General features: G+C 31.6%; 1 protein-coding gene across 1 annotated transcript in view; it reads left to right on the forward strand.

Moving 5' to 3' along the window:
* The window catches only part of LOC148941864 (eukaryotic elongation factor 2 kinase-like), a 121,213-nt gene that overhangs the window by 50,022 nt on the left and 56,936 nt on the right, over positions 1-14,255 (forward strand). The window contains exons 6-7 of the mRNA XM_089103160.1: positions 2,627-2,706; positions 12,008-12,162. Coding sequence (XP_088959286.1) covers positions 2,627-2,706; positions 12,008-12,162 — 235 coding nt within the window. The remainder of the gene's footprint in view (positions 1-2,626; positions 2,707-12,007; positions 12,163-14,255) is intronic.

The following is a 14,255-nucleotide window of genomic DNA, read 5'->3' on the forward strand; positions in this document are numbered from 1 at the left end:
ATGATAAGTATTTAGTCTCTGTGGAAAATAGGTTTAGAGCAATTAAAGCAGTTAAAAATATACTTCTACCGTAGTTCTGCCTTAGGAATGATGTATGGGCGGATGGATGATAGATAAACTTATCTATCAACAAGTGAAATGACATCATTTATATACAATCCTAAAAAGGGTTTATGCCATATTTGCCTCTCACCCGGACTATCTGTCTTAAGGATATATATATATATATATATATATATATATATATATATATATATATATATATATATATATATAAAAAAAAAAATATATATATATATATATATATATATATATATATATATATATATATATATATATATATATATAGATTTTATGGTAAATATTTACCGAATCATATTATTGAGTTAGGAATAAAATGAATACACCATTTAATGCCTTTTTTTATGCTGATTACGAATATAATAATCATTTCTATCGGAAAGGAATTTTAGCCCCACCCCCCTATTTATGCCAATTCAGGGTATATATTTCTGCATTAGGGGGGGGGTAAAGTTTAAACGTACCTCCCATTTACATCAGGAACGAAATTTGTCCCCCCCTAATATATATATATATATATATATATATATATATATATATATATATATATATATATATATATATATATATATATATATATATATATATATATATATATATATATATATATATATATATATATATATATATATATATATATATATATATATATATATAATATTAGCTTTTTATTTTATGTAAAGCAGCATTTTATGAAAATCGTAGAAGATAAAACCAAATAGCACAAAATGACATTTAAAAAAAAAAAATAGAAAAATGACAAAGTAAAAAAAGAGAAGATTTTTTTTGTAGGCGTAGCGCCGCTCTTGTAAGTTACACTCTTTGGTGCCAGCGTTATTTTTGCAAAACTAATTTTTGCTATTTTTTGCAAAACACGGACGTAACCTTATTTTTTTCCAGGTTTAATTGCTTTGTATAAGTGCTGCTTTTTTTTGCAAAACAGAGACATAACCTAGATCATTTTCCCGGTTTATGTTTTTAATGCTAACCCAACCCAACCACAACCCATTTGTCAACCCAACCACAAATCTAAATTTTAATAACCTAGTCCAGGTTAGTTTTAACCTGGCCTTTTTTTCTACTAAAACTTAATTACAGTACTGTGTTTGCTTTTTCATGTTAAACTACTTGATCCATGTACGGTATGCGCTATTTCTAAAGTGTTTCTCTAAACTATTTTTAAAGTGTTTAGGTCGTCTGTTTGGTTTTGTATGTCTTGTATTTACGTTTACATATCATTTACATTCGCCATATATCGTTTATATTCGTATACGTTGTATATATATATCGTTTGCATACGTATATGTTGATATATCGTTTATCCAAACGATTTGTCGAAAGTTGTTTTCTCACATTTTTTGTACCTTTTCTTTGAGCTTCGTTTTTCAAAGCTCTATAAACCGTGAATTCTTAAGCTCAAAGAACTGGCTCCATAATCTTTACGAAAAAAGTAGAAATAGGGGGCACCTTTCTAAGCCCAAAGAGCAAAAGAAGAGTGCAAATTGTCCAAAGCACGAAATACATTTATTAAACTAAAAATTTATAAATCAGTACTAATTTAATTTATGATAATATAATAATTTATACTATAATAATAGATATAACTATACTATAGTAAATATACTATACTATAAACATATACACTATAATTTAAAATTTATACTCCTTATTACTATAATAATTTATAAATCAATACTATAGAGTGGCTGGATCTTATATTCTCTTTTGCAAAAGACAGACATGCTACAAATTAATTCTAGTAACTATAAGTTATCAATTTGTATATAGTCCCAAACATAAATCAAAGACGCAAGCAATATCTCAGGTCTGGCACCCCTCTCCTTCAAAATTCAAAATTTTGGTATTATGTTTATCACTTATTATTTTTTTGATGATTTTTATATTTCTTTTTTTTTTTTTTTTTTTTTTTAATAAAGTGATTCATTAGATTTTTGGGAAGTAAAGCACGGTCCTCGAACTTCAAAACTATTTTGGGTAATTTGAAGTTTCCCTAGAGGTGCTTCAAACCACTCTGGGTAGATTCCTCCTCCTCCTTTGCGCAGATATGACCCCCCCTCCCCCAAAAAAATGACTGAAACGCCGTTAAACTGATTCTGCCCATAATGTGCATAACAAAAGACGGTGATAAACTGGACGGCCCTGATAGGCCAAGTTCGTATTAACGAACATAAAAAAAAGTATTCAAATGCAGGCAACAAATGTAAAGTCTTTTAAAGCCTCTTTGTTTATTAGTTACTTTATTTTAAGTTAACAATACTCAATAATAATAAAAATTATAATAATATAATACAATAAAAATAATGCAATGTTAATAAAATATAATATAAACATATAAGAATATTATAATAGATAATATAATAACGTAAAAATAGTATATTAAAATGATATGTAATAATAGAAATAATATAATGATATAACAATAATGATAACAATCATAGTTGGTAATTTTGCGTATTTTTGGCATTTAATATTTAACTACTGTAATTAATTACAATTTTTTTTTTAATTGGGCTTTAACTTGTAGGTCTGGACATGAATTGATGGTTGTTGATATTCAAGGGGTTGGTGATCTGTATACAGATCCTCAAATCCACACTGCTTGTGGTAAGTGCCATTTCTTTGCTATCAATACAGCATGACTTTAAAGAGTAGGTGTAAATTTCAACTTCCTCAGAATTTAATCAGAGTAAACTTTAGTTTGGAAAAGTTCAATTGAAACATACGCCCCTTGGAAGTTCAATCTGAAGTTAAGCTCCAAAAAGTTCAACTTGCGGAAAATAGAGCCCGTGCTTACTGAATCACCAAAAACTTCGAGACGTACGACTTGAAATGTACGCGTATGAAGTTTCGCTTATTGCAGTGCATCATTCAAAATCAGCCAGGGATTTTTTACATGCCAGATGATGCGGAGAAGCACTGCAAAACGCGAGTTGATAAACAACCAAAAGTCATCGGGCAAGAATGGTGGCAGTCATGAAGTAGATTTAAATAACCGCTTTACCTGCTTCAAACACATGCGAAATTCTTTGCTGCTGGCTTGAAAGAAATGGAGTAAAAATATCGCCAAAATACATACTTTCTGAAGTCTGTTTTAAATTAGTGCCACTATGCGTAGTGACACAACCAAACAGAACAGTTTTTTTGGCTGAATCGATTGAAACATGTATAAAGATCCTCCAGAGTCACTGCTGGTGCATAGGGCGTGGACTCGACGTTTCAGCCCCTGGGTCTTATGTACAACAACAAGTAGTTAGCCTGTCGCCTAACAAAAACAATTTCGCCTAACAAAGTATGTTATTGTTAAAACATCATACAATATTATAATCAATGTAAATAATTTTATATAATATAAATATAATAAAAGCACCTACTAGACCATTTTTTTTCAAAGTAGCTTATACTTAATCTAGATTGAAGTAAAACGGTACAAAAAAAGGATAAAGATCCTCCGGAGTCATTGCTGGTGCATTTTTAACTCCTGTTTCTTATTTACAGCGAAGAATAATTAGCCGTAGAGAGGATCAGAGAGGATAAATCCTTGGGCCCCGCATTGCCAAACAAAGCATCGTTGACTGTGCTAACACAGGGTTTTTAGTTGAATAAATACCTGATAATATATAAGTAGCATTACAATCCACGAGTAATTGAGTAACCCCCAGATATTTAATAAGAATGGTGGTAACAGAACCAGACTTAAATAAGCAGTTTTGCGTTTTTCAAACTTTCAAAAGTACCTTTGCTGGTAGATTGGACGGTGGGTGCCAAGAGTTTGCCAAAACACATGCTGTTTTTAATCTATTATTATTTAATGAGGTTATGTAACAACCATGAAAGTTTTTAAACTGTCACTATGATTTAATTTGATAAAATTGATGATTTTATTATGCAAATAATTTTCTTATTTAAAGTTAAGTTAGATATAACGTCGCTGATACGTCATCTGACCCGCTGGCAACGTCAAACGTAATCATGGTTGAACAAACCACGGCAAATAGTGACTCAAAATTAAAAGACGATATAGTGACTAAAAAGTGACAAATAAAAATACACGATATTGTGACAAATAGTGAGACACGATAGATGATAGACACGATAGACATATACGATAGACATACACGATAGATCAAATAGAAAGGCACGATAAAGTGACAAATAGTGACTAAAAAATTGAAAAAATTAAGTGACTAAAAAAAATTAGTGACTAAAAATTAAAAGCCTTTTTTAGAAAAAAAAGGCTAGTGAAAAATATTAACATTTGTAGTTGATTCAAAAATGACGTCATAATAGTAAAATGTTACATTGAAAACTAATTTGTAGGAAATTCAAAATATAGCCTGAAACCCTCTAAAAAATGGTGTTAGGTCGAAATGGAAAGCACACCATTGGAATATCAATTTTTGAAAACCCTATATAAGACATTTAACGTAGATAAGTTCGGAGACCACACTGCCTTTACATGACGATCAATAAAAGTTCAAATAGGGATAAAATAATTTTAATCGACAGTGATGTAATAGAAATTCACAAAAATACCAGATATTTCGGTCACATATACAGTGACCGTCATCAGTATTAAAACTAAAATAAAAACAATTTAAAACAAAAGTTTATATACTAAATCAACTAACACTACATATTATTTGAATCTCTAATTCTTTTCAAAGCAAAGGCGGAAGCTATTCTCTTTGACCTTCTTGGATTCGGTTCATTAGCGTTCAATGATATAACATTTGGACAAAGGTCAACTACATTGGGTGAATTGAACTTTACTCTGTCAGATTTTAATAAATTATCATATATAGAGTCCAGCCGATATTCACCTGTATCACGATTCAAAGAAATATTCTTGAATAAGATTTTCTTTATTTCAAAAATTTCACGAAAATTTTGCTTTAAACCCCGATCCCTAGAAATCAAAGAGACATTCTCGAACAAAATAAAATGGTCTGGAAAATTATAAATATGTTCAGAAAGGGCTGAAGTGAAATCTTCAGACTTAGAAACTTTCTTTAAAGCCGAAGAAATAGAATATTTGTGTTGTAATAATCTCATTTCCAAACTCTGGTTAGTACGTCCCACATATGAGCTTCCGCAAGTACAAGGGATCTGATAAACCCCACTTTGCTGCCCCAATGAAGGTTGATCCTTCCCATAATTTAGATAACTACCCAAAGTATTATTACTATTTGAAGCTACCCTTAGACCATTGCTTTGTAAAATTCTTTTAAATTTTTCACTTAGCCCGGGTACATATCGTAAGGATTTAAAAACCTCCTTCTCTCAAGTTGTCTCCAGGACTTCCTTAGAAATCTCTAGAAACCTTTTTCTTCTTTTTGAAAAAGTCTGGTTAATCAACCACTCTGGATACATGTTACTTATTAGTATTTTCTTTAGAAAAGACAACTCCTCCTCAACAAATTTTGGAGAGCAAATACTAAAGATCCGATCAGTTAAAGAAATGATCAAACCAATTTTTACTTGGCGAGCGTGACCGGAACTGTAAGACAAAAATCTATTGTTATTTGTCGGTTTTCTGTAAATTTTAAAATCCAGACTATTTTGATTTTTCAAAAGAAGAACATCAAGGAAAGGAAGTTTCCCATTCTCTTCCAATTCAACAGTAAACTTTAAATCCCCCCCCAAACAATTAAGATGTTCCAAAATCCCTTTAATTCCTCCTCCCCATAATCCCATACTGAAATAATGTCATTCATATACCGACCCCAGAAAATATGTTTTAAAAAATATGAATCTAACGCAATTGTTTCAATATTCTCCACAAAAATATTAGCTAATGAAGGGGATCAAGGGGCCCCCATAGGTAAACCATTTATTTGTTCGAAATACTCCCCTCTAAATTGAAAAAAATAAGAGAACTTATTGCACAACCTTACTAAATACATAATTACAGAAACTTCTAAATCTGTTTTGCCACTAATCAAATCCAAATTTCTTAACAGCTTTCCTTCTAGAAGAGTTTCGGCTGCTTCTACATCAATTTTTGTGTACATTGATACAATGTTGAAGCTTGAAAGCAAAGAATTCGAAGAAATTTCTACTTTTTTCAGTTTTTCAACCAAATTCGAAGAATTCTTAATAAACGAAATTTGTGTAGACAAAAGTGGTTTACAGATTGACACTAACCATGTGCTCAAAACACTTGTTGGTGACCTTGTACTTGACACAATTGGTCGTAATTGTAGGTTAGGATTATGAATTTTGGGAAGTCCATATAATTTAGGGCACAAAGAACTGCGTAGCAGGCATTTGTAATAGAGTTGAGGCGTAATTTTTCCTTCATCATTTAAGCACTTCAACTCTTTCTTAAACTTATTTGTAAAAGAGTCTGTTGGATTATAAAATAGCTTATTTTATGTTTTTTCATACTTTATTAAACTTCTTAATTTTGATTCTTAGTCCTCAGTATTCATCACAACTAAAGTGTTACTCTTATCTGCTATTGTAATGGTAATTGAATCATCCTTTTTCAAGTTTTTAAGAGTTCTTATGTCTTTGATGGTCGTACTAGGAAATTCCGGTTTCAATACAAAATTAGACAGGGTTTTTACGGTAGAAGCTCTTACTAAGCTAACATCTTTTATTAGATTTGCGTTCTTATGCAAAGATGTTTCTATAGAAGAGATAATATCTTCCACGAGGACTTTATCCGGCATAAAACAAAATTTCGGACTCTTTTCAACCACTGATTGTTCTTGTATCGTTAAAGTTTTTGATGAAAAATTAACAACACTTGGTCCAAAAATTGACGAAGGTATTATCGCATTATTTTTTGATAATTTCAAAAACTTTTTTAGCAATCTTTTTCTGGAAAGGCGAAAGTCATGATTGCAGTGATTTTTTCTTTTTTGTTGAATAAAACAAAAGTCTCTTACACTAACCTTTTTTGATATAAGATTTTCCAGGGAAAGTTTATCTCTCACTATTAAAGCTCTTTTTCGACTTTTATCCTTAATAATGTGATTTAAAGCCTTGAAATGTAAGCTTCGTTCAAACTTTTCTTCCTTGAAAGTGCCCAAATGTAAATTGAATTTTAGTGAAGGTGGCACAATTCTCATCTTCTTTCATCGTAGAAGAAAATCCTGTTGGTTGATAACATTTGCATGTTTTTTCTGAGTGTTTATATATTTATTCACAATTTTGGTCAAATCATCCCCATAAATATGACGTAGATAATTTCGGAGACCACACTGCCTTTCCATGACGATAAATAAAAATTCAAATAGGGATAAAATCCTTTTAATAGACAGCGATGTAATAGAAATTCACAAAAATACCAGATATTTCGGTCATATATACAGTGACCGTCATCAGTAGTAAAACTAAAATAAAACAATTTAAAACAAAAGTTTATATACTAAATCAACTAACACTACATATTATTTGAATCTCTAATTCTTTTCAAAGCAAAGGCGGAAGCTATTCTCTTTGACCTTCTTGGATTCGGTTCATTAGCGTTCAATGATATAACATTTGGACAAAGGTCAACTACATTGGGTGAATTGAACTTTACTCTGTGAGATTTTAATAAATTATCATATATATAGTCCAGCCCATATTCACCTGTATCACGATTCAAAGCAATATTCTTGAATAAGATTTTCTTTATTTCAAGAATTTCACGAAAATTTTTGCTTTAAACCCCGATCCCTAGAAATCAAAGAGACATTCTCGAACAAAATAAAATGGGCTGGAAAATTAAAAATATGTTCTGAAAGGGCTGAAGTGAAATCTTCAGACTTAGAATCTTGCTTTAAAGCCGAAGAAATAGAATCTTTGTGTTGTAATAATCTCATTTCCAAACTCTGGTTAGTGCGTCCCACATATGTGCTTCCACAAGTACATGGGATCTGATAAACCCCACTTTGTTGCCCCAATGAAGTTAGATCCTTCCCAGAATTTAGAAAACTACCCAAAGTATTATTACTTTTTAAAGCTACCCTTAGACCATTGCTTTGTAAAATTCTTTTAAGTTTTTCACTTAGCCCGGGTACATATGGTAAGGAACAAAAAACATCCTTCTCCCGAGTTGTCTCCAAGACTTCCTTAGAAATCTCTAGAAACGTTTTTCTTCTTTTTGAAAAAGTCTGGTTAATAAACCATTCTGGATACATGTTGCTTATTAGTATTTTCTTTAGAAAAGACAACTCCTCCTCAACAAATTTTGGAGAGCAAATACTAAAGATCCGATCAGTTAAAGAAATGATCAAGCCAATTTTTACTTGGCGAGCGTGACCGGAACTGTAAGACAAACATCTATTGTTATTTGTCGGTTTTCTGTAAATTTTAAAATCCAGACTATTTTGATTTTTCAAAAGAAGAACATCAAGGAAAGGAAGTTTTCCATTCTCTTCCAATTCAACAGTAAACTTTAAATTCTCTCCCAAAAAATTAAGATGTTCCAAAAATCCCTTTAATTCCTCCTCCCCATAATCCCATACTGAAATAATGTCATTCATATACCGGCCCCAGAACATATGTTTTAAAAAATATGAAACTAACGAAATTGTTTAAATATTCTCCACAAAAATATTAGCTAATAAAGGGGATAAAGGGGCCCCCATAGGTAAACCATTTATTTGTTCGAAATACTCCCCTCTGAATTGAAAAAAATAAGAGAACTTATTGCACAACGTTACTAAATACATAATTACAGAAACTTCCAAATCTGTTTTGCCACTAATCAAGTCCAAATTTCTTGACAGCTTCCTTTCTAAGAGAGTTTCGGCTACTTTTACATCAGTCTTTGTGTACATTAATACAATGTCAAAGCTTGAAATCTAAAAACTCTAAGAAATTTATACTTTTTTCTGTTTTTCAACCGAATTCGAAGAATTGTTAATATACGAAATTTGTGTAGACAAAAGTGGTTTACAGATTGACACTAACCATTTACTCAAAACACTTGTTGGTGACCTTGTACTTGACACAATTGGTCGTAATGGTAGGTTAGGCTTATGAATTTTGGGAAGTCCATATAATTTAGGGCACAAAGAACTGCGTGGCAGGCATTTGTAATAGAGTTGAGGTGTAATTTTTCCTTCATCCTTTAAGCACTTCAATTTTTTCTTAAACTTATTTGTAAAAGAGTCCGGTGGATTATACGATAGCTTCTTGCATGTTTTTTCATCCTTTAGTAAACTTCTTAATTTTGATTCATAGTCCTCAGTATTCATCACAACTAAAGTGTTACTCTTATCTGCTATTATAATGGTAATTGAACCATCCTTTTTCACGTTTTTAAGAATTCTTATGTCTTTGATGGTCGTACTAGGAAATTTCGGTTTCAATACATAATTAGACAGGGTTTTTACAGTAGAAGCTCTTACTAAGCTAACATCTTTTATTAGATTTGCGTTTTTATGCAAAGATGTTTCTATTGAAGAGATAATATCTTCCACGGGGACTTTATCCGGCTTAAAACAAAATTTCGGACTCTTTTCAAGCACTGATTGTTCTTGTATTGTTAAAGTTTTTGATGAAAAATTAACCACACCTGGTTCTAGAATTGACGAAGGTATTACCGCATTATTTTTTGATAATTTCGAAAACTTTTTTAGCAATCTTTCTCTGGAAAGGCGAAAGTCATGATTGAAGTGATTTTTTCCTGTTTGTTGAATAAAACAAAAGTCACTTACACTAACCTTTTTTTACATAAGATTTTCCAGCGAAAGTTTATCTCTCACTATTAAACCTATTTTTCGACTTTTATCCTTAATAATGTGATTTAAAGCCTTGAAATGTAAGCTTTGTTCAAACTTTTTTTCCATGAAAGTGCCCAAATGTAAATTGAATTTTAGTGAAGGTTGTACAATGCTCATCTTCTTACATTGTAGAAGAAAATCCTGTTGGTTGATAACATTTGCATGTTTTTTCTGAGTGTTTATATATTTATCCACAATTTTGGTCAAATCATCCCCATAAATATGACGTAGATAATTTCGGAGACCACACTGCCTTTCCATGACGATAAATAAAAGTTCAAATAGGGATAAAATCCTTTTAATAGAAGGTGATGTAATAGAAATTCACAAAAATACCAGATATTTCGGTCACATATACAGTGACCGTCATCAGTAGTAAAACTAAAATAAAACAATTTAAAACAAAAGTTTATATAAAAGTTATATGGAATATCAATTTTTGAAAACCCTATATAGGAAATTTAATGCCCCCTGGCTTGAACCACGAGGAAAATCAATTATTTGCAGGGGTAGCACCGATCTGTCCTCATTTTCTCCTTTTTCTACTTGGGCACTAGAATACCAAAGAGAGCTCTTTAACGGGTCGTTTGAAAGGAAATTTCTATATCTTCGTGATTGTGTAAGCACCTAAATATAATGTAAGAAAATCTATTTTTTGACAAAAACTGCATAATCTTATACAAGATGGTAAATGTCGTCATAATCGTCAGATAACCATAAATGAAATCATAGTAAAATTGTATGATGACGCCAGTTGCAATGACGATATGCACCGATATGAAAGGGTGACAAGTAAAGTCGCCTTAACAGTTAACGTTGGTAATTACTAAAAAAAAAATACTAAAACAAGTAACAGTTAACGTTGGTAATTACTAAAAAAAAAAATACTAAAACAAGTAACAGTTAACGTTGGTAATTACTAAAAAAAAACAACATTTATAAACATGATTCTTTTAAGTGAGCAAAATGGAAGAAAAAGCGAGAAAAGTATTAAGGCCAGGCAACCGATATTCTATTGCAAGAAAGCAAGAGTGCAGCAATAATAGAGATATCATCCTATAAATTGTGAAAAATATTAATATCGCTTGGATACCGATCGGCTTTTGAGCCTCAGACTTGGATAACCCCCAATATCTTCCTAGAAACCTTTCCTGTCTAATTGTTTCTAACCTTAACAAGATATAATAATCTCTGTCGGTATACTATAACCTATACCAACCTGTAATAGCCTTTATACAAAACCTTTGTCAGTGACGCGAATGAATAAGCAGTAGGAACCTACCCAAATTCAGTGGCCTAATTTCGTCAAAATCCTGAGGGGGGGGAGTTGGAGCCAGTTTTCTCAAATCAAGTGGAAATGAAAATAAAATCTAAAAAATTACCCATATAGTGACATACAGGCAAAGATATACTAAAGAAAATTGACCGTTTCTGTGGATACTTGAATTATACAGGCTTATCTTAGTTTTGATAAGATTTTTCAAGAAACTAAATTTCAGCTCGGGGGGGGGGGCAAACTGGGGGAGGGGGTGGGGTGCAAACTGAGGTCTGAGAGGGGCAGCTGTCCCCGCCCCTGCCCCATAGCAAATTACGCCCCTGCCAAAATACATGATGTCTGTTAAAAATTGAACCATCTGATTAAATTAAGTAAATATAGTGTAACTAAATTCATTAATTAAATTCAATTAAACAAAATATAATAGAATTTAAACTTTTTCAATTAAAAGTCACCAAAACTCAGCTCAAAAGTATCAAAATAGAATCAAGTCAAGATTTTAAGCATGTAGTTTGGTGTTACTAATTAAATTCATTAATTAAATAAAATAAAATATAATAGAATGAAAACTTTTCAATTGAAAGTCCCTAAAACTCAGCTCAAAAGTATCAAAATGGAATCAAGTCAAGATTTTAAGCATGTAGTTTGGTGTTACTAATTAAATTCATTAATTAAATTAAATAAAATATAATATAATTACAACTTTTTCAATTAAAAGTCACCAAAACTCAGGTCAAAAGTATCAAAATGGAATCAAGTCTTAAGCATGTAGTTTGGTGTTGCAAGAATTTTGCACCGACGAAAGGGGAAAAAACTACTGGATATCGCCAGTTTAAACATAAAAGTCAATGTAAAATAAAAGAAAATGTAGTGTTTGTGCCAACTCAATGTTGTTTTTTCCATTTAGGAACTGAATATGGTGATGGGAATCTGGGAACAAAAGGTATGGCCCTCTTCTTTCATAGCCATCAATGCAATAATATATGCAGAAGTCTTGGTCTTTCTCAGTTTGATCTCTCTCCTTCAGAAGCAGAGGAAATCAAAAATCATTCAGGTTCCTCGGTAACTATCTTCATTTCTGGTATTTTATTTTCATGGTAAGGTTCCTGGTGCAATCACTGTGGCATCATAAAAGAAAGTAACAAAAAAATAAATAGGTAAATTGTATAGCATTAACATTAAAATGTGTTTAATTTCCATGGTAAGGTTCTTGGTGCCATCATTGTGGCACCATAGAAGAAAGTAACAAAAAATAAATAGGTAAATTGTATGGAGTTAAAATTCATTCAATTTTCATGGCACGGTTCGTGGTGCCATCACTTTGGCACTGTAAAAGAAGTAACGAAAAAATAAATTTGTGAATTCTATAGCTTTAACATTCAAATTTATTTAACTTTCATGGTAAGGTTCGTGGTGCCATTACTGTTGCACAATAAAAGAAAGTAACGAAAAAATAAATAGGTGAGTTTGTGCAGCTTGAATCAATTATATCCTCAAATGACACACTTTTGATGATAATATTTATCGTCACCAGTGGTAACAATGAAGTGTGGTAACAATTACTTTTTGTAGTAACAATGAAACTGAAATTTACTTTTGTTAAAGGAAAATCGATTTTTTAAGCTTCGCCATTCTTTCTAACTTTTAAGATGAGATTGGTGGTACCGTAAATAAGTTATTTTTGTTCTACTTTTCTTGACAATTAGATAATTACCAGCTGTTCGCCCAATGTTACCAGTATTGCTGAACGTCCTAATATAAACTGGATTTTAGCTTTTTTTATTTCTAAGATAAGATTCGGGGCACTGTCACTCAGTTGGTGATGTTCCGCCTGTCTTAGCAATTAGATGATTATCAGCTGCGTGGCCAGTATTACCAGTATTGTCCAGCGTCAAACAGGAAACTGGATTTTGGCTTTTTTTATTTCTAAGATAAGATTGGTGGCACCGATATTAAGTTTGTTATGTTCCGTTTGTTGGTAATACTGCGTGGCCAGTATTACCAGTATTGTCCAACGTCAAACAGTAAACTGGATTTTAGCTTTTTTTATTTCTAAGATAAGATTGGTGGCACCGATATTAAGTTTATGTTCCGTTTGTTGGTAATACTGCGTGGCCAGTATTACCAGTATTGTCCAACGTCAAACAGTAAACTGGATTTTAGCTTTTTTTATTTCTAAGATAAGATTGGTGGCACCGATATTAAGTTTGATATGTTCCACTTGTTGGTAATACTGCGTGGCCAGTATTACCAGTATTACCTTAAATTACCTTTACATCTTAAATTGTGCTCTTTGCCTTGTATTCAAAAAAAAAAAAAAAAAAAAAAAAAAAAAAAAAAAAAAAAGATCTAGTAAACACCATGTTTGCAGCCTTTTGATGGCTCACCTTTCCCGCGAAATGCTCTCCTCCTATACTTCAGTCAAAGATAATCTAATTTCCAAAAATTGAAATAATTCAATAAATTAATATATCGTATACAATTTCGGAGAGTTTATAATAATTTCAGAATTTTAATACTGATGACAGTCACTGCATATGTGTCCGACCTATCTGGTATTTTTGTGAATTTCTATCACTGTTATCATCATCACTGTCTATTAAAAGGATTTTATCCCTATTTGAACTTTTAGTTATGTGTTATGTCCCAGTTTGACAAACGCTACAAATTTATGTAGCATTGAATTATGCAATAAATTATGTATTTATTTACTGCAGACTTAGACAAAGTGCCTTAGAGAAATTAGCCAATACCCAGATTCAAGATGCTAGATACTTTATTGTATCCATATGCCGCTAGTCCTTTGCCTCATTCTTTTTTGAGGCTGTGACTGTCTTTTGAACGTTCTTGTGAAGGAATCCTCAGGTGCTTTTCAGGGAAGCGTCCTCAGGAAGCAAATAATACTGCTCGTTCTGAGTTAATTTTGATTTGAGTTAATTATGAGGTATTTTGGGATGAAAGCATTTATGGCTTTTTAGTGGTAATAAAAATAAATTTATTTACAAAATATAAAAAAGATAAATTATTAAAAGAAATCAGCTTTGAATTACTTAGACTTCCTACGCGTAAGGGCGCGTAAGGCAGCAACGGTCAACCTCCAATTCAGCCGATCTTATGCCAGGTACCAGAACTCATTCGGAGTAGTTTTGATACTT

This window comes from Artemia sp. Qi Xiang Cuo, chromosome 17 (genome assembly GCF_049724085.1).
Source record: "Artemia sp. Qi Xiang Cuo chromosome 17, ASM4972408v1, whole genome shotgun sequence".
Lineage (NCBI taxonomy): Eukaryota > Metazoa > Arthropoda > Branchiopoda > Anostraca > Artemiidae > Artemia > Artemia sp. Qi Xiang Cuo.